The sequence below is a fragment of the Daphnia magna genome, unplaced genomic scaffold (genome assembly GCF_020631705.1).
Source record: "Daphnia magna isolate NIES unplaced genomic scaffold, ASM2063170v1.1 Dm_contigs196, whole genome shotgun sequence".
Lineage (NCBI taxonomy): Eukaryota > Metazoa > Arthropoda > Branchiopoda > Diplostraca > Daphniidae > Daphnia > Daphnia magna.
In genome coordinates this window covers 1-26,669 of record NW_025533169.1, presented here as the reverse complement: position 1 = coordinate 26,669, position 26,669 = coordinate 1, and the positions used below count along the sequence as shown (strand labels likewise).

The following is a 26,669-nucleotide window of genomic DNA, read 5'->3' as shown; positions in this document are numbered from 1 at the left end:
ACTGTGATACCATGAGTTTTTACTTCTATATGTAAGCAGGACCAAATATACTTGTATTCAATGTGAATACACTGTTATATTATGAGTTTATACTTCTACATGTAAACAGAATCAAATATACTTGTATTCAATGTGAATACACTGTGATATCAAGAGTTTTAACTTCTATATGTAAACAGGATCAAATATACTTTTATTCAATGTGAATACACTGTGATACCATGAGTTTTTACTTCTATGTGTAAACAGGATCAAATATACTTGTATTCAATGTGAATACACTGTTATATAGTAGCACGGAGGAATAACGTTGAGACTCAAGTAGCGATTAAGATTGTATTCACTGTCGATGCGCTCACACACACAGTACTAACAAACAGTTACAACTAGACTGGGGGGAACAGCAAGGGACACACACAAGTATTTATGCACTAACGTAGACAGCAGCTACCGGGAGAAATATCTGCTGACAAGACTGCCGGACATCTCGGGTAGAGGTGCGGTCAATAGCCGATACAGAAGCGCCGGACGTGACAGCTAGTCCATGGGGCCTCAAATAACCGCGACATCTCCCTCCCTAGATAGCGAGTCGTCCCGACCGCTATTATTTATTTTTAACCAGAAAAACGAATCTTAATTTTGAGACTTCCCCCTTTAGCTAAAATTTCTACAATTCGCTATACTACTGTTTCCCACTAAGGCCTACGGTTCAAAGCTTTCTTTACTTTTATTCGGATACTGTAAGAGTGCTATAGCCTCTTTTGACTAAACTATGGAAGTCATTTGATCTGATCTACCCATTACAAGGTCAACACTATGCGAAGCATCAAGAAAAAAATAAAACAGTCATCAGAACATGGAATAACATCAGTAGGGGGATTTGCCGCTTCTATTTAGTTAACTGCTCCAGACTTCGAAGCGTCTCCAAACAGTGCTGCTCATGTTCTATTATTCGAACCTCCAATTTAGCCAGTTGAGTGCTCCTTTGTGCAGCCTGCTCTCCGTCACCTGCACCTTCAACGCTGCCTGTTGTCTCCAACACCTCGAGTCGCTTTCTCACCTCGATTCTTTCCCGGTCATGTTGTTGCTTTCCCCTGTAAAATAGAAACCACAAAGTGAGATTTGCCATAACCGTGAGTATCGTACCCATCAACAACTCGTATGGGTAAGACGGCGGGGTTGACTGTAGACGTATTCGGGTTTCATCCTCTTCTTTCAGCTGACGTATAGATTTCCCAACTATATCGGCCATTGTTCTGGCTGCCTTGTTTTTTCCAAGGGTTTAGGCGATCATAGCCTGTGGTGACGTCGACGTCGATTCTTGGGGCTTGTCTATCGATCCTGTTGGGAGTGTCCAGTTGATGCCCTTCAGTTGGGATGGCGGGGATTCCTCCCAGGAAGTAGATGACTCCCTCTGATAGCTTGCCTGAAGGATCCATTCATCTGTCTGACCCGAACACCCTTTTGGAATTTTCACAATTTCGACGGTCGCCAACTCTCGTTTATACTGTTTCCGACTTCCAGCTCGCGCCGGGCACGTGATTACCAACGTTTGGGTTCTCCCTATTGACAACGCCCACTGACGCTGTCCAAGATACAAAGCTTCAGGTCCTTTCCATTTCACAAACACTTGCTGACACTCAAGTTTTTGCTTTTCTGTATCTTGTAAAAACAACGCCATGGAACACGTTTTCTTTGCATTTTTCCGCTCGATGGCCCTTGCGAGGGGGCATACCAAACCCGAGTTATCTTTGCAGGATCTTACCTCTTCCTCGGTTAATTCGATGAACGTTGGTTGATCTCCTGCTACTGCCAAAATTGGGGTAAAGAAGAATGACGGAGTCCTACCCCACCTTCTGCGTCATACACGGGTAACACAAAAATTTCATATAACTCAAAAGTCTTTTCAAATTCTACTATAGGGAAATGAATGAATAACTTGAGACCATTCTCTGTGGATGCTGTCACAACATTCGCTTCCTGATAAGCCCGCCAAAGATCTCCTCTTTGAAGTGCGGGAGTTAGGGCCCACCCTGAGGCTAGAGAGGAACGGATTTCTGACAGAACCGTTCTTAATTGGGCGGGAGGAAACATTTCAGGAGGTAATCGGCCAGACGCCAGAAGAGCTAACCCAATGCTTATGTCGTCTACTGTCATCTTGGTCCATTCCAGTAACCGGTGTGCCGCTCGGAAAGCCTCATCCACTCTTGCCGTAACTATTGACTGTCGTTCCAATACATTCATTGCGTTTACGAAATTTATTTTGGCTCTATTTAATTCCTTTTCCAGCGTCTGATGGGCTCGCTCCAATTGACTCAAGACTACAGTGTGCTCGTGTAGTTCCCACAAGCTTTCATTGACAAGGGTCGCCTGCTCAGCCAGAGTGCTCACAATACCGGATGTCTCTTTTGACAGAGAGTCGAGATGTTTACTAAGCTCCTCCAGTTCTCGATCCGTCGAGAATCTCGAACCTCTCTTGGCCCTCTGCTGTTTCCCGTATATTGCTTCCTTCAAGTGATTGAATCTACTCTTGACTACCCCTAGTTCCTCTAGGCAGCCTGTCGCTCGTTCCGTTAATTGTTCTTTGATTCGATTACCGATCTTAAAATCCTCGTTCAGTGGCCCACCTTCGTGCTGTGTTAGTTTCTCCGCCAGCCATTGTTCAAGATGGCCCAGGGTAGCCTCAACTTGTCGAAACGACACCTCAGTCACGACTACCCATTCCGAATCGCTGAAGTTGACTCTCCCAAGATTTTGAAAAACTACCCCACTCATTACGAATCTCTCCCGAGGAGATGCCCCACATGGCATTGCCCCACATAGTAGTGTCAAGAGTAGCATCAAGGGGCTGAAGGTTATTGGGTTGCCATAGCGCTTGGGTTGTTTTCGACTTCTCTCCGATCTCCTCTCCCCTCCCCTACTTTGCTCAGGTGCTTGTGGTTCCGGGCGGGATATTTCGAGATCGACACCCTCCTCCTCCTCTGGCTCCTCCTGGATTGCTTCTAGCCGTGCAGTTCTTTCCCCTTTCTCCTCTCTCTGCTGGCGCAGCTCACCAATTGGGCCTTTTCCACGTCGGGGTTTAGTTGTTACTGGCCGTTGACTCCCTCCAGTGGCGGAGTTACTGGTAAAGTATCCCCTAGGAAGTTTTCTTCGTAAGGCCTATCCGTCACCTCTGGCGAACCTCTAGCAAATTTCTTCATGCTGACCACGTGAACAATTTCTGAATTCCGCGCCCGGGGCAACTTTACCTCGTAATTTAACGACGACGTTTCACGGACAACCACGTAGGGTCCTCGCCATCGATGTAGTAACTTTTCAGACCGCCATATTTTGCGAAAAGGTTTATACACCAGGACTTCATCCCCAACCTTGAAATCTGTTGCCACTCTTCGTCCTGCATCATAAGCGTCCTTTTGTTTTTCTTGCACTCTATGTAACCATTGGGCCACCACTTGCTGAGCTTCCTTCAGTTTTTTCACCACCTCGTCTTGCCCGTCATGTTTCACCGGATTCGGGTTCCCATTCATCATGACATCTATGGGTAGTATTGCCTCCCTACCATACAAAAGAAAAAAAGGCGTTCTGCGAGTTGATTCCTGGCGGCTTGAATTATAAGCAAAGGTGACCTAGGGTAGGATGGTATCCCAGTCTGTATGTGCCTTATTCACATACATTGACAAGATGTCTGCCAAAGTATGGTTTAACCTCTCCACTAAACCATTGGCTGCGGATGGTATGGAGTAGTAGCTCGGTGGTTTACCGCCAGAGTGGCCATTATGGACTTAGTAAATTCTGCAATAAAACACTTCCCACAGTCGGTCACGATGCTTTCCGGTGCCCCATTGCGGAGTACCACGTCTTTAACAAAAAATTCTGCTGCATCTTTAGCCGTAGCGGTGGGTAGGGCCCGCGTCTCGGCCCATTTAGAGAGATAATCTACCGCTACAATGATGTTCCGATTGCCCCCACCCGTCACCGGAACTGGTCCTAAAACATCAATTCCCACCTTTTCAAAGGGTCGTTCTACTCTTATTACTTCCATGTAGCCCTGTGGTTTCATGGGAGGTGATTTTCTTGCCTGACACAGCACACAGGCCTGCACGTATCCCAACACATGTTTCTCTAATTTTGTCCAGTAGTAGCGCGCTTTGATCCGATCTGCTGTCCGACGCACCCCGAGGTTCCCAGCGGTAATGTCATCGTGGCACGCTTTCAAGACAACCTGTCTGTAGTTCGGTGGGACACATAATCGAAGCCTGCTCCCCTGTTGCCCAATTGTACGCACATAAAGCAATTCTTGTTGCAATACAAAATTTTTAAATGGGGCGTCAGGCCGTTGTTCTAGTACCATTAATGCTTTTTTCCATTGTGGGACAGATTCTTGTCCCACGCGAATTCCCTCCAAGTCCCCGTTGAGCGTGACTAGCAGCACAGGTAGCAGGGAATCGCTCTCCTCTTCTTCTTCTGCGGGGCCTACTGGGTACCGCGACAACGCGTCTGCATCCTCGTGTAATTTCCCACTTTTGTACAACACCTGGGGTTCATAACCCTGTACCAGCAGTGCCCAACGGGCTAGTCTTCCAGCCAGATCCTTCTTCGTAGTTAACCAGCACAGAGCATGGTGGTCCGTCACAACTCTCACCGTCATCCCCCAAATGTAGCAGTGAAATTTTTATCATGCCCAGACAAGCGCAAGGCACTCCTTCTCGGTTATTGAGTAGTTACGTTCAGTAGCTGATAGCAAACGACTTGCGAAGGCTACCGGTCTCTCTCCATCTCCCGTTTTCTGTACTAGCGCCGCGCCTATCCCGTATTCACAGGCATCGGGATGAATGTCAAACGGCTTCCCATAATCGGGATATGCTATTTGTGTCGCCTCAATCAAACGCTCCTTCAGAGCATTAAAGCTTCCTTCTTGTTCTTCTCCCCAACAAAAGGTTTTTCCCTGTTTCGTGAGGTCGTGTAACGGCTTTGCAATTTTTGCAAAATTGCTGATAAATCGCCGGTAGTAAGAACATAGCCCGATAAAGCTCCTCACATGTTTAATTTTCTGGGCATTAGTCGCGTTGGCCGGCGGTCTAGGGAATTCTCGAACCGCACAAATCTTTTCAGGATCCGGGGCGATTCCATCCTTATCCACGACGTGACCTAGAGCTTGCAGTCTGGTTTGTGCAAATAAGCATTTCTTCAGCTTCACCTTTAGATTTGCGAACTTAAGACACTCAAATACACTTCGGAGTCTCTTCACATGTTCTTCCATCGTTTGGGAATAAACAATAATGTCGTCCAAATACACTAGACACGCGGACCATCTCAGACCATCTCAACCCACTGAGAACCAGGTCCATCATTCTCTGGAACGTACCAGGCGCCGCACACAACCCAAAAGCCATCACCTTAAACTGATAAAGACCATCCGCTGTTATAAAAGCTGACTTAGGGCGATCACTCTCCTTTATGGGGACCTGCCAATAACCCGATTGCAGATCCATGATTGAAAAAAAAGCCAAACCCTCCAATCTGGCTAGGGTTTCTTCAATTCTGGGCAAGGGGTACACATCTTTCAGTGTCACCACGTTTAACTTTCTGTAATCCACACAGAACCGCCAGGCCCCGTCCTTCTTCCGCACAAGTACCACTGGTGAACTCCAGGGTCCATTGCACTTCTCTATTACTCCAGCGTCTTCCATCTCTTGAACAAGCGTCTGCATTAGCTCCCGTTCTTTCCATGCGCTCGAGTAAGGGCTTTGTCGGATGGGACGACAGTCCCCTGTCTCGATCGCATGCTCCGCTACGTTGCACACCCCGAGTCTGTCATTTTCCCCGGCGAAACAGTCCTCAAAATCTTGAAGTACCCCAACAATCTTGTCGTGACTTTCCACCTCAATTTCCTTCGAGACATACTTTCCGAACACTTCTCGTGACCATTTGGGTGCTCCCGGGGCGGCCAACGCCACCACCTCCCCCTCGCTATCTGTACCCTCTTCAGCTAAGGTGATCTCTTCTAGCGTCCCCAGTACCATGTTTCTCGGTACCCACTGATTGCGGTCTGAGAAATTGGTTACCAGCACTTGATTGAACGTCTCGCAATCCGCTACTAACAATCGCCCCGTTGAGACGCCCTTCCGCTCCAGTACGCTAGTCGAGGGCTCATTAATTGCCCCGTTCTTCCCCGGGATTCCTGCTGTCAACTCTATTTCGACCACCACCGATGAACGTGCGGGAATCATGCGCCCTACTCGGGACACCAACTCGGGTGTTTCAATCTCTTTTTCTGCCATCATCCCCATTGGAATGTCCCCAATGATGAATTCAGGCAGAGCCCCTATTTTCATTCTCGTTCCAAATCTCTCCAGGAAGTCTTTACCGAGCAAGAGGTCAATTCCCCCCATTTCTAACACCGGAACCCTGCCGACTACTTTTGACTCGCCATCCGATATTTCCAACTCTACCGCTCCTCCGGGACGTATTTCCTGGCCGTTAATTGACACGAGCCTGTTCGCTAGCCAGGGTTTTATCTCAAGGTGTAATAACGTGGTTTCCCGGGTGAACAAACGGACACGGCTGCCCCCGTGTCAATGACAGCGGGTATCTTTCTCCCATTACACATAACATCCTGGACGACAAGTTTCGTTACGTCAATGCGAAGTAACGGAAAACTTAATCCGCTCTCTTCCCTTAGGAGGCCGAGGAACGTGGGGTTAGTCTTTTGAGTATCTCCCGTAGCACGATGGTTCCCCCATTCCCGTTTCCTTGCCGATTTTCCATGGGAATCTGGCAATTTTGTTTTAGGTGCCCCGGCTGCCTGCACCTAAAACAAATGGGCTTACCATCGGGTGTCCAATTAGGCGTGGCCTTTGGATCTCTCCCTCTATTAATGTTTCTCCCTTGGTTCAAATTATCTCTTTTCTGCATTAAGTCTTCAAACATCTTTTCGATTTTCTCAAACCTCGTAGCTACGGACGCATCTTGCTGCCCCGCTGGTCTATGCTGGGTTCTTTACTCCCTTCCCATCACTCCCATCGCCCACTCGTCTTGCTTCCCTCGATCGGTCATCTCCTGGAAGCGTTTTACTTCTTGGAGAAACTCATTGCAGTTGGTGGGCTTTAAACTCCATAGTTTTTCTAGGACACTAGGACGCAAACCCTGCCAGAGATGTGCTAGCTTCGTGGTCTCAGCCATAGGCGGATCTACCCTACGGCATAGATCGAGCACATCGTAGTAGTATTCTAGGGTCGATTCTTCAATTCCCTGCTTCCTCCCGCGCAGTTTAACCTCGTTATGTTGCACATAGTTTACGGGCGTAAACTGTGTCAACAGCGCTGATTTTACTCCTGCCACCACCGGGGGCCCTTGTGCGTCTGACCACGCAGCGGGAAGGTTGCCTGATGCCTCCATGCATGCATACCATTTACCCGCAGCCCCTTCTAACGACAGCTCGATGTGGTCCCTGAGCTCGTTTTCCCCCACCGGTTGTATCTCCCCACCTTCTCGTAGCGATGGATCCAACTTACTACGTCTTCCCCATCCCGCCCGGTGAATGTGGGGAGAGTCTGGAATTTAATCTGGGCCGCCATCCCTACGAGATTAAGGGGTGCGACTACCCCAGCTACAACAGAATTTCTGGCGGCCCTGCTGCGTAGCAATCGAGCGCTTACCACCGAGGATCTGCGCCGAAAAGCCTCAAAATCCCACTCTAACCCACCTTCACTGCTTTCCGAATTGGAGCTGTCCTCGCCGTCAGCCCACGCTACAGTTTCTTCCTCGCTAATACTAGCCTGGTGTTGTCCCAAATTAATTTCCCTTGCTATAAACCCTGATCGGTCTTCTCTCTCGGATAATCCTCCCGGCTCCCCTACAACGTCGTCCAAACGACTGAGGGTTCCGCTGGCACTGCCTACGATTGCCTGATCACTCCTTGGCGTAAATCGCCCAAATTCGTCTCGAGGGCGCTGTCTTCCCCTGCCTCTTCCAGCACCCCCACTCATCTACCGCCTTCTGCACGAAACTCCTACTCCCCCACCAACGATCGACCGTCGTTACCTGACGGATGACACACCGTCTACCCACGATCCCTAGATCGTCGCCCACGACAACCTGCCGCTTCCCGACGAACCCCTCGTCGTCCCAACTCCCGATTTTTTCAATCGTTACTGGTGGTGATCTACCGCCTTGCAGCGCACCACTGTCCGCCTCTACGCCCCCTTAATCACCACTAGGTCACACCTACCTCCCCAGAAATTCTTATGGCCGTCCCCGCGCTATCGCACCCTAATCGCCCGTCACACGGCCGGTGCTGTGGCTTCGTACCTCAACAGTTTAAGGCACGTAGGCCGGTTGGGTCGACGACTCTCGGAAGCCCCTAACAGCCCCCGCCTCCGCACAACTAGAGCACAATAGAATGAAACAGCGCAAAGACTTACCACAAGTTCTGCATCTCAACATGTAGCACGGAGGAATAACGTTGAGACTCAAGTAGCGATTAAGATTGTATTCACTGTCGATGCGCTCACACACACAGTACTAACAAACAGTTACAACTAGACTGGAGGGGAACAGCAAGGGACACACACAAGTATTTATGCACTAACGTAGACAGCAGCTACCGGGAGATATATCTGCTGACAAGACTGCCGGACATCTCGGGTAGAGTTGCGGTCAATAGCCGATACAGAAGCGCCGGACGTGACAACTAGTCCATGGGGCCTCAAATTACCGCGACAATATTATGTGTTTATACTTCTACATGGAAACAGAATCAAATATACTTGTATTCAATGTGAATACACTGTTTTATTATGAGTTTATACTTCTACATGTAAACAGAATGAAATATACTTGTATTCAATGTGAATGCACTGTTATACCATGAGTTTTTACTTCTATATGTAAACAGGATCAAATATACTTGTATTCAATGTGAATACACTGTGATACCATGAGTTTTTACTTCTATATGTAAATAGGATCAAATATACTTGTATTCAATGTAAATACACTGTTATATTATGAGTTTATACTTCTACATGTAAACAGAATAAAAAATATTTGTATTCAATATGAATACAATGTTGAAACCATGAATTTTTACTTCTATACGTAAACAGGATCAAATATACTTGTATTCAATGTGAATACACTGTGATACCATGAGTGTTTACTTCTATATGTAAACAGGATCAAATATACTTGTATTCAATGTGAATAGACTGTTATATTATGAGTTAATACTTCTACATGTAAACAGAATCAAATACACTTGTATTCAATGTGAAAACACTGTTATATTAGGGTTTATACTTCTACATGTAAACAGAATCAAATATACTTGAATTCAATGTGAATACACTGTGATACCATGAGTTTTTACTTCTACATGTAAACAAAATCAAATATACTTGTATTCAATGTGAATACACTGTGATACCATGAGTTTTTACTTCTATATGTAAACAGGATCAAATATACTTGTATTTAATGTGAACACACTGTGATACCATGAGTTTTTACTTCATACAGCATCATATTCACTCTCAATAGCGCGCAAAGTGACAAAACAAGGGGTAAACCCCTTCCCCCTCCCCGCGCAAACATGGAAGTCAACGGTGAAGATCCCGATTACGAATTCTCAACTCGTGAATCCATGAACATCGAAGACCCAACAGAAAATACTACGCAACTAAAAAGAAAAGGAACCGACAACCACACCATTAGAGTGAACCCCAGATTATCAGACCGATTCAGCAGCCCAGCCAGCGGTGCCCCGATAATCATTCAACTAGTAAGTGAACCATGCTCGTTCAGACTAATGAACCTCACCGAAAAGAAAAGCCTCATCGCCGGAATCATCGACATAATCGGCCAAGTGAGGCCCGGAACAAAGTGGACACAAAGAGGTGAACTCTACATCTACCCGACAACCAACAAGCAAAAGAACCTACTTCTCCAACAGAAAGCAGTGAAACAATTCCAAATCTCATGTTCACTATGCAAATCGGAACAAGAGGTGAGAGGCGTCATCTACAACGTGCCACCAAACAACACAGAAGAAGAACTCCTCAGCCTCCTAGCAAACCAAGGGGTAAAAAAAGTGAAAAGATTCGCCAAACGAGGACCCAACAACACTACGACCAGCTCTACAATGGTCACTCTCTACTTCGACACAACACACCTCCCGCGCGAAGTCATCATCGCCCACGAAGTGTTCTTAGTGAAAAAAATTCATCCCAAGACCGTACCTGTGCCGAAAGTGTTGGGTATTCGGACATCCGGAAGAATCAAGCCCCGTTGTTCAAGTGTGTAGAACCTGTGCCTGTGCCCATGAAGAAGACCAACAGTGCACCAGCCCACCAAAGTGCCCGACGTGCGAAGGAAACGACCACGAAGCAGGAACAGCAGCATGCCCCATCTTCGCTAGAAGACAAGAAATAATAAAATTTGCATACGTGAACAATATGTCGGTGACCGAAGCCGGTAAACTCCACAGTAGTTCACCCAAACCAACAGCACAACAGCAAATACCGAGACACCACACCAATGAAGACGCTCCGACCAGACAAGAAATCGATGACCTCAAAGCCCAAATTGAAGAACTCCGACGAGCAGCAACAAGCCAAGGCATCCCGAGCGACATCGATACGAGACTAGGAAAAGTTGAACAAGAAATCACCACGATCAAGACACAACTGGAACCGATAATGGAACTAGAGGCCCAAATGGCAACCGGATTCTCCAGCCTGGACAACCGATTGACAATGATGTGTGCCATGTTCGAACAAGACAGACAAGATAGGCTCGCCCGACAAAAAGAAAAAGACAAAAGAAAGACAGCAGACATATCACCTAGTACGAAAACCAGAAATCAGGGAAGCGGAACCCAACCAACACAACCACAAAGGAGAAGCGAAACTGAAGCACCAAAAAAAACAACCAGACAATGACCCCACCAATCAAAATCATCCAATGGAACGCAAGAGGACTCTACAGATCCAGACTGGAAGAATTCAAGAATCACTTACGAATTCACAACCCCCATATTGTCCTCCTTAGTGAAACCCATTGGAAAGATGAATACAAAGTTAAATTCTCAGCATACAACTCGTTTACAAAAAATCGCGGTAGCCAAGGAAGAGGAGTAGCGATACTAATAAAAAAAAATTTTCAATCTACCACACTAGATGTCCCATCCAACGAAAACCTAGAAGCAGTCGGAGCCATTATCAAGCTAAAAGACAACGAAGAAATCGAATTGATCTCGGCGTATTGCCCAAATGGAAATCGGTGTGCATACGAAGAACTAGAAAAACTGTTAAAAAAACCCGGAAATAGTGCCATAGTAGGAGGCGACTTAAACGCCCACGCAGACTTATGGGAAGATGGCTACCACACTAACACCTCCGGAAGAAACCTCAAGCAATTCCTTCAAGACGACGACAAGCTCATCCTAATAACCCCAAAGAATCTCGGGACAAGACCCTCCCAGAACGACAACCGAAGTGCAACAATAGACCTCACATTGTGCACACCAAACCTGGCCCATCTATCAACTGCAGTAACCGGACCGTACTGGGGAAGTGACCATCTGCCCGTAATCATCGACCTAAGCATCAACTCTACACCAAACGCCCCACACAACCCAACCTGGAAATTTAAAGAATCCTGGCAGGAATGGAACGAAGAAATCGAGACCCAACTAAAAGCAACCCAAAAAAACCAAAACGCCGAGACCAGCTACAACACCCTCTACGCGGCAATGATGAACGCCAACAACATATTCTTCGCCCCCAATAGAAAAACACACCCACGTGAGTCTAAAAAGCCGTGGTGGACCAAAGAATGCAAAGCAGCAGCCAAACAAGCAAGGAAAGCGTACCAGGTGTGGCGCTCTACCCTACTCCAAACCGACAAAACACACCTCAACAAAATGGAAGCAATTAAGAAGAGGACAATCCTAGAATCAAAAAATAGCTCGTGGGAAAGACACATCGACTCACTAGACGGAAAAAACACATCAAAGTTTTGGAAATTCGCAAAAACAATGATGAACGGACGGAGAGAAACCATCAATGCCCCCCTCAACAACCAGAAAGGTGAACAAACAAGAGACCCAGTGGAGAAAGCCAACATTTTCTTGGAGCAGTTCTCCCCTATCGACGATGACATCCCACCAACAAGGCCATAGCAAGTAAAGGAAATTGAAAAACAAATCAAGAACCCGGATGCCGAACCCCTCAACTCTAACTTCACCATTCAAGAATTGACAAGGAGCCTCTCCCAACTACCAGACAAAGCGATGGGCCTTGACAGAATCCACAACAGAATGCTGAAAAACTTAAACGGTGGAAATCGTAAGAGTCTACTCACAACAATCAACTTGATGTTCAGGGAAGGATACATCCCAAAAGATTGGAAATGTGCCATCGTCACACCCATCCTCAAACCAGGCAATCCACCCGGAGAAGCGGAATCGTACAGACCAGTCTCATTGACATCATGCCTGGGGAAAGTAATGGAAAAAATGATCAATAATCGACTCAAGTGGCACCTAGACCAGCTGAATATACTACCGAAAGTCCAAACCGGATTCCGAAGAGGATGTACCACCACCGACAATCTAATCCGAATAGAATCAGCCATCAAATCCGGCTTCAACAGCAGCCACCCAACCACAGCAATATTCCTGGACATCTCGAAGGCGTACGACAACACATGGATAGAAGGACTCCTATTCAAACTCACAAAAGCAAACGTTAAAGGCCGAACTCTCAAATGGTTACAAAATTTCCTTACCGGAAGAGGCATAAGGACAAGAGTAAACAACAACCTATCCGAAGAAAGAAAAATTTCCAAAGGAGTCCCTCAAGGAAGTGTGCTCAGCCCCCTCCTATTCAACGTAATGCTTGCGGACTTCCCAATCCCAGAAGAAGGATGCGAAACTTCCCTTTTCGCCGATGACATCGCAATATATTCCACGGCGAAAACCAAAGCAGCCACAACGATCCCACTCCAATTGCAACTAAACAAAATAGAAGAATGGGCCACAAAATGGAACTTCAAATTCTCGGTTAGTAAATGTGCATCGCTGACATTCACCAGAAAACGAAACAAAGACCCCCACAACAGTTCAAACTCAATGGAGCCGTGATCAGCGAAGTATTGCAGTACAAATTCCTTGGCATCATCATGGACCACAAACTATCATGGGAACCACAGATCCAAGCAACCACGAACAAAATACTCAGAAGAGCCAACCTGATTCGTATGATGACCTACGGAAAAAACACACTGAAAATTCCCCTACTCATCCGCATATTCAAAGCCATGATTAGGAGCGCATACGACTACGGTTCTACCATCCTCACAACCATCCCAAAGACAAGACTGGAAAAGCTGGAGCAAGCTCAAAACCAAATCCTCCGCACAATCATCGGCTGCTTTAAATCTACCCCCAAAGCACTACTGAACATCGAGACTGGCATATACCCAGTGAAGGATAGATGGGACCAACTTGCATACAACTACTTCCTCAGACTAAACGAAAAGCCGTGGAACCCGGCATATGGCACCATCCAAGAACTAACTAGAAGACAAACAACGTGGAAAACCAACAGCACCCCAGCAGCAATCACCCACTTAAGGAAACTGGACCTAACTGGCAAAAATTTTTTCAAAAGACCTTCCTCGCAGACACCTGAAGTGGAACCACTCCCACCATGGAAACACTTCTCAATCCCAACGAACTACTTCCCCCTCACAAAGAAACAAGCCACAGAATCAAACCAAACAAACCAACTATTCAACTCACTCACTCGTAATCCAAACACCAACCACCTTGAAGTATACACTGATGGATCAGTGTGCGAGACAACAAAAACTGCCAGCTGTGCATTCCACATACCTAAGAAGAAAGAGAACGAAGCATGGTTACTGAAAAATTCCACAAATAGTTTCAACGCAGAGCTGTATGCAATCAGACAAGCCCTATACCACCTCAACAAGTACGAGATGGACTCAGCCACCATCTTCACTGATTCAAAATCTTCCATTCAAGCAATATCCAACTTCAAATGGGAGTCAAGCCCAGCAATACCTGAAATAATCAAACAGATTTTCAACTTAAATGCTTCAGGGACCAGAATAACATTAACATGGATACCCTCACACGCCGGAATCGTTGGAAACGAAATCGCAGACCAACTGGCGACAAACATCCGGAAGGACCGACGCAATGCCACTACAAAAACAATAACAAACAAAATTGATGTTAGGCAAAACATAGCAACAGCTAAAGCTAACCACAAAAACATCACGTTCCAGAAACTAAAAACTCAATCAACAAACATGGCAGTGACAAGCAGAGAATGTTTTGGATACTTACCATGGCACACCAATAAGAAAAGAACTATCCAATCAGCCTTGTTCCGACTACGCAGCGGCCACAACAAACTAAATCACTTCATCAGCAGATTGGAACCGGAAACACTCGCAGATTGCCCGAACGGATGCCCGGAACGAGAGGACGCCACACACGTACTCCTCCACTGCCAGCACTACACTGAAGCGAGGTCCGAAACGGAACGCAATCTCTCCCCCCTCAACATCCCCCCAGGACTACCGACACTACTAGGACTCAATAGCTCAATCCCTAAACACACACAAAACCAAATTGCAGCCCACCTCATCTCTTTCCTCATATCTACTAAACTAATTGAAAGAATTTAAATAAATTAACGTGTGTTTTTTTGTGTGCTATGTATACGTCCCCCCCCTTTTTTCCTGCTATTAATGTAATTGCAATCTGAAACAAAAAAAAAATAAAATAAAAAGAAGCAAAGGTGTGTAAGGGACGGCAGACGACCCGTAAGCTGTAACCAGTGGCAACAAGCCATGGCCAGCGGCACCTAACTTATCAAACTCAAAACCAAGAGTTTTAAAACCTATATGTAAACAGGATCAAATATACTTTTTTTCAATGTGAATACACTGTGATACCATGAGTTATTACTTCTATGAGAAAACAGGATCAAGTATACTTTTATTCAATGTGAATACACTGTTATATTATGTGTTTATACTTCTACATGGAAACAGAATCAAATATACTTGAAATCAAATGTGAATACACTGTGATACCATGAGTTTTTACTTCTTTATGTAAACAGGATCAAATATACTTGTATTCAATATGGATACACTGTGATACCATGAGTTTTTACTTCTATAGGTAAACAGAATCAAATATACTTGTATTCAATGTGAATACACTGTGATACCATGAGTTTTCACTTCTATATGTAAACAGGATCAAATATACTTGTATTCAATGTGAATACACTGTGATACCATTAGTTTATACTTCGATATGTAAACAGGATCAAATATACTTGTATTCAATGTGAATACATTGTTATATTATGAGTTTATACTTCTATATGTAAATAAAATCAAACATTCTTGCATTCAATGTGAATACACTGTGATACCATGAGTTTTTACTTCTACATGTAAACAGAATCAAATATTCTTGTATTCAATATGAATACAATGTGATACCATGAGTTTTTACTTCTATATGTAAACAGGATCAAATATACTTGTATTCAATGTGAATACACTGTTATATTTTGAGTTTATACTTCTACATATAAACAGAATGAAATATACTTGTATTCAATGTGAATACACTGTTATACCAAGAGTTTTTAGTTCTATATGTAAACAGGATCAAATATACTTGTATTCAATGTGAATACACTGTGATACCATTAGGTTTTACTTCTTTATGTAAACAGGTTCGAATATACTTGTATTAAATGTGAATACACTGTTATACCATGAGTTTTTACTTCTAGATGTAAACAGGAACAAATATACTTGTATTCAATGTGAATAAACTATTATATTATGATTATATACTTCAACATGTAAACAGAATCAAATATTCTTGTAATCAATGTGAATACACTGTGATACCATGAGTTTTTACTTCTATATGTAAACAGGATCAAATATACTTGTATTCAATGTGAATACACTGTGATACCATGAGTTCTTACTTCTATATGTAAACAGGATCAAATATACGTGTATTCAATGTGAATCCACTGTGATACCATAAGTTTTTACTTCTATATGTAAACAGGATCAAATATACTTGTATTCAATGTGAATACACTGTGATACCATGAGTTTTAACTTCTATATGTAAACAGGATCAAATATACTTGTATTCAATGTGAATAAACTGTTATGTTATTAGTATATACTTCTACATGTAAAGAGAATCAAATATACTTGTATTTAATGTGAATACACTGTTATATTATGAATTTATACTTCTACATATAAACAGAATCAAATATACTTGTATTCAATGGGAATACACTGTGATACCGTGAGTTTTTACTTCTATATGTAAACAGGATCAAATATACTTGTATTCAATGTGAATACACTGTTATATTATGAGTTTATACTTCTACATGCAAACAGAATCAAATATACTTGTATGCAATGTGAATACACTGTGATACCATAAGTTTTTACTTCTATATGTAAACAGGATCAAAAATACTTGTATTCAATGTGAATACACTGTGATAAGATGAGTGTTTACTTCTATATGTAAACAGGATCAAATATACTTGTATTCAATGTGAATAGACTGTTATATTATGAGTTAATACTTCTACATGTAAACAGAATCAAATACACTTGTATTCAATGTGAAAACACTGTTATATTAGGATTTATACTTCTACATGTAAACAGAATCAAATATACTTGAATTCAATGTGAATACACTGTGATACCATGAGTTTTTACTTCTACATGTAAACAAAATCAAATATACTTGTATTCAATGTGAATACACTGTGATACCATGAGTTTTTACTTCTATATGTAAACAGGATCAAATATACTTGTATTTAATGTGAATACACTGTGATACCATGAGTTTTTACTTCTATATGTAAACAGGATCAAATATACTTGTATTCAATGTGAATACACTGTGATACCATGAGTTTTTACTTCTATATGTAAACAGGATCAAATATACGTGTATTCAATGTGAATCCACTGTGATACCATAAGTTTTTACTTCTATATGTAAACAGGATCAAATATACTTGTATTCAATGTGAATACACTGTGATACCATGAGTTTTAACTTCTATATGTAAACAGGATCAAATATACTTGTATTCAATGTGAATAAACTGTTATGTTATTAGTATATACTTCTACATGTAAAGAGAATCAAATATACTTGTATTTAATGTGAATACACTGTTATATTATGAATTTATACTTCTACATATAAACAGAATCAAATATACTTGTATTCAATGGGAATACACTGTTATATTATGAATTTATACTTCTACATGTAAACAGAATCAAATATCCTTGTGTTTAATGTAAATACACTGTGAGAGCATGAGTTTTAACTTCTATATGTAAACAGGATCAAATATACTTGTATTTAATGTGAATACACTGTGATACCACGGTTTTTACTTCTATATGTAAGCAGGATCAAATATACTTGTATTCAATGTGAATACACTGTTATATTATGAGTATACTTCTACATGTAAACAGAATAAATATACTTGTATTTAATTTGAATAAACTGTTATATTATGAGTTTATACTTCTACATGTAAACAAAATCAAATATACTTGAATTCAATGTGAATACACTGTTATATTATGAGTTTACACTTCTACATGTATACAGAATCAAATATACTTGTATTCAATGTGAATACACTGTTATATTATGAGTTTATACTTCTACATGTAAACAGAATCAAATATACTTGAATTTAATGTGAATACACTGTGATACAATGAGTTTTAATTTCTATATGTAAACAGGATCAAACATACTTGTATTTAATGTGAAAACACTGTTATATTATGATTTTATACTTCTACATGTTAACAGAATTAAATATACTTGTATTCAATGTGAATACACTGTTATATTATGAGTTTATACTTCTACATGTAAACAGAATCAAATATACTTGTATTTAATGTGAATACACAGTGATACCATGATTTTTAACTTCTATATGTAAACAGGATCAAATATACTTGTATTCAATGTGAATGCACTGTTATATTATGAGTTTATACTTCTACATGTAAACAGAATCAAATATACTTGTATTTAATGTGATTACACAGTGATACCATGATTTTTAACTTCTATATGTAAACAGGATCAAATATACTTGTAATCAATGTGAATACTCTGTCATACCATGAGTTTTAACTTCTATATGTAAACAGGATCAAATATACTTGTATTCAACGTAAATACACTGTCATATTATGAGAGTTTATACTTCTACATGTAAACAGAATCAAATATCCTTGTGTTTAATGTAAATACACTGTGATAGCATGAGTTTTTACTTCTATGTGTAAACAGGATCAAATATACTTGTATTCAATGTGAATACACTGTTATATTATGAGTTTATACTTCTACATGTAAACAGAATCAAATATACTTGTATTCAATGTGAATACACTGTTATACTATGAGTTTATACTTCTACATGTAAACAGAATTAAATTTACTTGTATTCAATGTGAATACACTGTTATATTATGAGTTTATACTTCTACATGTAAACAGAATCAAATATACTTGTATTCAATATGAATACACAGCGATACTATGATTTTTAACTTCTATATGTAAACAGGATCAAATATACTTGTATTCAATGTGAATACACTGTTATATTATGAGTTTATACTTGTACATGTAAACAGAATCAAATATACTTGTATTCAATGTGAATACACTGTGATACCATGAGTTTTAACTTCTATATGTAAACAGAATCAAATATACTTGTATTCAATGTGAATACACTGTTATATTATGAGAGTTTATACTTCTGCATGTCAACAGAATCAAATATCCTTGTATTTAATGTGAATACACTGTAATACCATGAGTTTTTACTTCTACATGTAAACAGAATCAAATATATTTGTATTCAATGTGAATACACTGTTATATTATGAGTTTATACTTCTACATGTAAACAGAATCAAATATACTTGTATTCAATCGAATTCAGTTTGATTCCATGAGTTTTTCCTTCTATATGTAAACAGGATCAAATATACTTGTATTCAACGTGAATACACTGTTATATTATGAGAGTTTATACTTCTACATGTAAACAGAATCAAATATCCTTGTATTCAATGTGAATACACTGTGATACCATGAGTTTTTACTTCTACATGTAAACAGAATCAAATATACTTGTATTCAATATGAATACACAGTGATACCATGATTTTTAACTTCTATATGTAAACAGGATCAAATATACTTGTATTCAATGTGAATACACTGTTATATTATGAGTTTACACTTCTACATGTGAACAGAATCAAATATACTTGTATTCAATGTGAATACACTGTTATATTATGAGTTTATACTTCTACATGTAAACAGAATCAAATATACTTGTATTCAATGTGAATACACTGTGATACCATGAGTTTTAACTTCTATATATAAACAGGATCAAATATACTTGTATTCAACTTGAATACACTGTTATATTATGAGAGTTTATACTTCTACATGTAAATTGAATCAAATATCCTTGTATTCAATGTGAATACACTGTGATACCATGAGTTTTAACTTCTATATGTAAACAGGATCAAATATACTTGTATTCAATGTGAATACACTGTGATACCATGAGTTTTTACTTCTATGTGTAAACAGGATCAAATATACTTGTATTCAATGTGAATACACTGTTATATTATGATTTTATACTTCTACATGTAAACAGAATCAAATATACTTGTATTTAATGTGAATACACTGTTATATTATAGGAAGCCGGAGATTTAGGACCGGTGGAAATAGGCCCCGACGAAATAGGCCCGGCAAATAGGACCGGACGAAATAGGACCCTACGAAATAGGCCATTTAAAAATATTTTTAAAGCGGTCCTATTTCTCCGTCAAATGGGCCTATTTCTCCCTTTTATTTCTAAGTTCCATAAGGTACTCTGAAATAATTTCAAAACATTTCGACCTATTCTCCATGAGTGTTAGAAATTCCAGAACCCGAACCTGATGATTCAGGGACGGACAATTAGGAAGGAAGTCAAACGGAGAAGTAATGAGATAGATCGGAGTAACAAGAAGACAGAAGACCGTAGACAGTAAAAGTAAGATGAAGAATAAAAGAATAAAAACCGTAGCAACGTCTCTAATGCAAAAACAGGAAAAAATAGAATAGTAAGAGAAGTCGTCGTTAGATGGCGCCACACGGAACCAATCAGAGATTAGTTCCTGAAACCATCAACAGAGGGCGCCACATGAGACCAGTCAGAAATTAGTTACTCTAACCATCACTAGATGGCGCCACTCGGAACTTAAGTTCAGAAATAGTTCGGAGGACTATCACTAGATGGCGCCACTTGGAGCTGGGTATTTGGTTCAAAGATTCAGCACTAGATGGCGCCACTAACGTCTTGCCAAAGTGCCTTTTAGTTTACTAAATGAGCACTAGATGGCGCCACTAACGTCCTGCCAAGGTTCCTTTTAGTTTACTAAATGAGCGCTAGATGGCGCCACTAACGTCCTGTCAAAGCGCCTTTTAGTTTACTAAATGAGCGCTAGATGGCGCCACTGAGATCCTGCCGAGATGGCACATGATGTCAGAACTGACTACTAGATGGAGCTACCTCAACCAGTCCAGCAGTATCGACTAGTTGATACGTATCGACTAGTGATAGACTCATAGAGATGACCAACCCAGACTGGACCATAAGCATCGGCTAGCTGATAAGAATCGACGACAAGATAGTGGCATCTAGTTCGAGACCACCGAATTAGAATTATCGGAAGATCCGCCACAAGATGGCGCCACCAGTAATTGTTAACAAACAAATAGAGATCGGCAACTATGATTAACCGGTTATTCCGTTCCCATGGTTACAAGGTTAACCGGTTAACTTGTTCCTCAGTTCATTCACCTTACGAGTTCACGCGCGGAAAGAAGAATAGAAGATCGAGACGACATCTACGCCAGCGCCAAAATTATTGTTACGTTTAGATTAATTCTCTGTCAACGGGTTTTTTTTTATTGGTATATAAGGGGCTGAAATAGGCCTCATTAATACACACTATTTTTCCACCGATTTTGCGTCCGTCTCTTTCTTTCGTTATTTTTTTTTTTTTTGTTTTTGTTCTTGTTGTTGTTGTTGCTGCCTCCCCCTTTTTTTTTTTTTTTTTTTTTTTTTTTTGGTTTTTGTTCTTGTTGTTGTTGTTGCTGCCTGCCATTGCCTTTGCTGTTTCGCGGACTGAATTGCTCACTTCGGCCGCCTTTTTTTTTTCCCCCCCCCCCCTTCCCCCTTTTTCCCCCCCCCCAACCCCCCCCCCCCCCCCCTCTAAAAAAGAAAAAAAAGACCTCTTCATTAGTAATTTGATATATATATATGGTCCTACTTTTCTTCATCTTTGATTATTGCTGCTGTTCGCGGCAATAAACCGCATTCCTTTTTCCTTCTTTACCCCCCCCTTTTTAAATTTTTTCCCTTTAAAAATGGGGGTTTTTTTAAAAAAAAAAAAAATTTTTTTGTTGTTTTTTTTTTGGGGGCCAAAAAATATAAACAAAAAAAAAAGCTGGCACTCCCGGGGTTTAGGCCTAAAAAAAATAAGAAAATACTAGAATATACAATTAATTCAAAAAGATTATCGACCTAAAATTCTACAACAATTAAAATGAGGGAGAAGGCGGAATAATATACGATATTTCCGCCACCGTTTATATTCATTGCCGTAGCTCAAACCACGATGAGTGAAATTCACACATTGTCGTCTAGTTATTCATATGTTAGTTAACCGATATCCGTCTTTATTTTTTCATGAACCTATTCCCCTTTTTTTACTATAAAGTTCATTTGTTACAAAAGTCGTTTTCACTTCGTAACTATCGTTAATTTGAAAAATGAACAAATTTCCGTGCTTGCTTTGCCATTTTTTTCTTCCGTAGTTCGATCCCCTCTTCAGTGGCTCAGCCTTGAACGCATCTCCCCCTTTAGCGGATCAGCCCTGAACGCGTCTCCCCTCTCTACCGATGCCAATGCCAGTGCTCGGGTGAAGTAGGAAATGAAACATATTTGATGAAATAACTCTTTCGAATATATTTAAAACATTTTCATTAATAATTTAATGTTTTTAAAGCACGAAACGAAAATTACTTTTGAGTTTTACGGGGCTGACGCGCTGCCCAAGCCGGCAAACCGGCCAGAAGGGTGGTCGAGCGGTGGGACTGCCCGCACCCGTAGGAGAGGGGTCGGTGCAGGGGGTTTACCTGGGCCATACCATACGCACCCATGTTTTATTTTTTCGCTTCCATGTCAATGGGTGGTCTATTGGTCAGCAAACCGGGCTGCCATTCGGAAGAACCGGTGTTCGATTCTCGGATAAGTGAAAGTAGAAATTTCAGAAAAATTATTTTGAAAAATAAATAGCACAACAGCATCAAGCCCTGCAATACCAAGCGGCTACATGTTGCCTTAAATAAATCACCGGTTGGGCTTTACACGACGCTTGTCGTTTAAAACATTTTTGTAAATTATTTAATTTTTTTAAAGCACGAAGCGAAAATTACTATATAGTTTTGAATACCAAAGTCCAGTTGTCTAAGATTTCCATCTATCGGTAAAAATGTCGTGGTTCCATAGCGTCATGAAGATGGCATCATGTGTTAATCACTAACCAGCGTTTAATTTTCAACATGAAAATTATCAAATAACTTTAAAACACAAATTTTTTATTATTTAAAATTTAAAAAAAATTATTTAATGTGTTCTAACATCTATCCATTTTGAATTGAATATAATCAATTTTTAATTATTGAAAATGCACACTCGTTTAGCAGACGAGTCATCAATAGCGTGGTCATCCGTCATCTTAATAACACACAACTTGGATATTATTTCACTCTTTGGGATTTTGCATCGGTAAAACTTCATTACATTTATACCAGAAATGCTGTCCACAAAAATCTTTAGCAGTTTTATAATTGAAGATCTAAAGTTTATTTGTAGCTTAATGCCAGACCAGCTCTGATTGGATTTGTATCATTCTCTTCCACTTACGATGGACGCTTAAAAGATTCTTAAGTCAGCAAGGTTAGTTTTTAACACTGTTATTTATATTTAATACAGACTAGTTTAACCCTGTCTCTTTTCTGTTTTCCTGTAATCAGATTCACCATGATTATCCAGCCAGTTATTCATCACATGATGCAGGTATCTAATTACATAACAGTTGCTTAAAGCAATTCCTTTATTCAAGTATTTATTCCATAGTTGTTGTTGGTGCTCGTGGAGCTGGATTTTGTGCAGAGTTTGGTTGCTTCGCAGGCATCATAAATCTTCAATAGTTCGATGTAAGTGGCCATTTTCTTCTTCACTCCCCTGTGATAATTTTAAAACATGTGATCAGACTCTTCATTTTCAGCTTGATGAAATGAATCCTATCAAGTTACGTTATAGGGCACAGGAATCCCTTTCTGGAAGTCCACAGCATTCAAGGCACTCTTCCGATTAAAAACATTATGGTCTGTTTATTTACATTTTGTCTTTCTTAATTTCATAGTTTGAAAATCCTGGAGGAATCTAGTGATTCAATATCCCTTTCATTTGGCGGCACTGGCAAAGCTGTTCTGCTTGTCAAGCCATTTCGTCTTGATGTCTATGATGAAGACCAACTAGTCCTCTCTGTGAATGCAAAAGGCTTGCTGTACCATCACCTGCACTATTCGTCGATGCTTCCGAAATTAATAAATTTCATGATTGAATCTATCAAGTAAGATTTTCTGTGTAATAGTACAATATAATAGTGCAAAGACATTTTTAAATATCACAAGAAATAGGTTTATACATTTAAAAATCATTTAAACACTTGGTTCACAATTCGTCATCGCTCTCGAAGGACATGTCGTAATTATCTATGTTTTCGTCGTTTCATAGTTTGAAAATCCTGGAGGAATCTAGTGATTCAATATCCCTTTCATTTGGCGGCACTGGCAAAGCTGTTCTGCTTGTCAAGCCATTTCGTCTTGATGTCTATGATGAAGACCAACTAGTCCTCTCTGTGAATGCAAAAGGCTTGCTGTACCATCACCTGCACTATTCGTCGATGCTTCCGAAATTAATAAATTTCATGATTGAATCTATCAAGTAAGATTTTCTGTGTAATAGTACAATATAATAGTGCAAAGACATTTTTAAATATCACAAGAAATAGGTTTATACATTTAAAAATCATTTAAACACTTGGTTCACAATTCGTCATCGCTCTCGAAGGACATGTCGTAATTATCTATGTTTTCGTCGTTAAGGTTCAAAGGATGGTCAGTGACTACAGTTGGGAATGAGGTTTTCAGTTCTAATACTATTTCCTCCAGTAGTTCCATGGTTGATAACTAATAATAATAATAGATTGATATGGTTATTTAACAATTATTTGAATCATTTCAGTTATTACCTCATTATCCTGGTACCGTGTCCACAAAGCAAAAAGGATGGAGTTCTTTAACTGTGTCTCCTTCTTCCTATGGGCCTTGATCTTCTAATGAGAGAGAAGCTTCTGTGATAGCTTTACGTCTTGACACAGCTGCTCCAGCACCAACGTCATCTTGTAAAACGGGAGATTTGGGCCACCCGCCAACTGGTAGGAGATAAATAATGAGTAACACTAACTTAATTAATTAGTTTACTGAAAATACCTTGTTCCAGTCATTGTGAAGCCCTTCACAATCGTTATTTGTTTTCAGAAGGAGATTGAAACAGGACCAATGAACAGGAGTCCAAAAAACGGCCTCGAATCCAGTTTCGCTTCATATAGTCCATTAATGTCTCCAGTATTGGTGGCACCGATGTTCGTAAGGAGTCAAACACCGAAGGTATTTTATCGGCTATACAAAACCAGAACTTTAAAATTTAATTTTTTAAAATTCATTGGAAAAATGTAACCTGGAAGATAGGCGAGACAAAGCAGACGAAAAACGAAGTCACGAACAGGATTGGGTCCTTTTTTGTTGTACTCGGTCGACAGGTTAAAATCGCGGATTTTCTTCATTATTGCCTGGCACCAATGGAAATTACATCCCAAGTGGAAGCAAGAAGGAAACAGTTTTCGGACTGCGACAAAAACTGCGCGTTCAAAATCTGTCACAATCCGTTCAACTCTGGGAAGGGGCATGATTTCCTGAATAAGGTAAACAAAATAAGTTAATGCGTTGAGAAATCAATTGAAATGAATTGATTGTACCTTTAGTTTTTGGAACACCGCTATATAGTCAATAGCTCTTCTTCGAGACATGCAACAGAAAAGAAGCGGCACTTGCTTTAAATCTCCTTTCTCGTTCTTTATTATTCCGTTGATGGAGAGTAACTAGGTTAGAAAAAAATTTTTAGATGATTCACTTTAAAAGATGAATTTTTAAAATACCTGTTTTATGGGATCCCTGATAAAGTGGAATGTCGCATCTAGGAACCACGTCTTGCAGTCCTCCAACTGTCTCTTCATTACTTGTGTGAAAAACAGAAGATGGCGAGCTTTATTTGTGCCATGCCCAGCGAAGACCTCTCATTGAAAAAAGTCTGGAGTGAAGAACTCTACGTTGATCTCAAAAAATGGCTCGTCTTTCCTAGGATTAGGAGGCATAGATTTGGATCTCAAATATCTGCAATGAGTAAAAATCTCGGTAAAAATGTTATAATTCACTATATTAATGATTGCAATGATAGGAAAAAGCATTACTTTAACCGCCTAGTCGCATTTTCTACATCCGGCATATCTCTCCCTGCCAACTCCTTGTTCTTCTTCAATTCGTCAAAAAAAATCCTTTTGGGGGCTTAAACTTCTCTAGTAAGGCTTCCTTTTTGGCGTTCTTAAAAATCGGAATCTTTCAAAGAAGACAGAAATTGAATTAATTATCAGTTCATTGATTGGCTAAAATTTACAGGCTTACTCGCTCGTGGTTCCCATGGTCTGGCGGATGATTATGATGGACTCCACTGTCTTGATTGTGTAACTTTTCCTGGAAGTCTTCTTGGCTGTAGTCAACAAGGTAATTTCTTCCCGACCGAATTTTTTGAGTTATTATCGCTTTGCAGGGGTCTTGAGGCCGTCGGGTTGAGCAACGCCAAGTGAAGGATTTACCGTTAACACGTTTTTTAGTGTAGCAATAACCTAGGCAGAATCAAAATTAAGTTATCAGAAATCATCACTTTTGTTATAATTGGTTACCTAATCCATTTGTTAACTTGTTTTTTCCTTTGTTAGATCCGTCAATGTGAATTTTGTACACTGGCTCCTTCGGTCCTTTAAATGAAGATTGCTGACAGAAGAAAACTAATTAATGCAGAAATACCGTTATAATTTTTCATCAAAAATTTCTTACTTCCAATGTTGATTCAATTGGTTCCACAGGTGGCTGAGCTCTTACACCATCACTGTCGCGATTTCGCCTTGAAACAGATGGTTCGAAGACATCAGAATCCTATAACGGTTAAGGATAAGAACGGTAAGTGAAAACCTAGAAATAAGTTCATTAAATCTGGTATTATGAGTAAAATAAC

General features: G+C 40.6%; 1 protein-coding gene and 1 long non-coding RNA gene across 6 annotated transcripts; one reads left to right on the top strand and one right to left on the bottom strand.

Moving 5' to 3' along the window:
- Positions 1 to 10,277: 10,277 nt before the first annotated feature.
- LOC123467565 lies at positions 10,278 to 14,564 on the bottom strand. 4 transcript variants are annotated; one of them, XR_006641802.1, is made up of 8 exons: positions 14,378 to 14,564; positions 14,156 to 14,233; positions 13,990 to 14,089; positions 13,805 to 13,897; positions 12,567 to 12,724; positions 12,364 to 12,496; positions 10,522 to 10,643; positions 10,289 to 10,413 (listed from the first exon to the last, which is right to left on the bottom strand). It is a non-coding gene; the product is annotated as an uncharacterized LOC123467565 (long non-coding RNA). The 4 variants fall into 4 exon arrangements; XR_006641799.1 differs by having other exon boundaries at positions 10,292 to 10,413; positions 13,809 to 13,897; XR_006641800.1 differs by lacking the exon at positions 10,522 to 10,643 and having other exon boundaries at positions 10,278 to 10,413; positions 13,809 to 13,897; positions 14,378 to 14,563.
- Positions 14,565 to 22,929: 8,365 nt separating this feature from the next.
- Positions 22,930 to 25,927, top strand: LOC123466406. Of its 2 annotated transcripts, XM_045167438.1 has the most exons (10): positions 22,930 to 23,039; positions 23,116 to 23,210; positions 23,288 to 23,330; positions 23,391 to 23,470; positions 23,542 to 23,615; positions 23,680 to 23,889; positions 24,054 to 24,263; positions 24,425 to 24,500; positions 24,564 to 24,756; positions 24,822 to 24,899. In XM_045167438.1, the coding sequence occupies exons 5-9, from the start codon at positions 23,551 to 23,553 to the stop codon at positions 24,648 to 24,650; spliced, it is 648 nt and encodes a 215-aa protein (XP_045023373.1). In that variant the 5' UTR covers positions 22,930 to 23,039; positions 23,116 to 23,210; positions 23,288 to 23,330; positions 23,391 to 23,470; positions 23,542 to 23,550; the 3' UTR covers positions 24,651 to 24,756; positions 24,822 to 24,899. The 2 variants fall into 2 exon arrangements, 1 of the variants encoding a protein (XP_045023373.1); XR_006641803.1 differs by lacking the exons at positions 22,930 to 23,039; positions 23,116 to 23,210; positions 23,288 to 23,330; positions 23,391 to 23,470; positions 23,542 to 23,615 and adding exons at positions 25,066 to 25,302; positions 25,363 to 25,483; positions 25,562 to 25,780; positions 25,836 to 25,927 and having other exon boundaries at positions 24,860 to 24,988.
- The last annotated feature ends 742 nt before the right edge of the window (positions 25,928 to 26,669 follow it).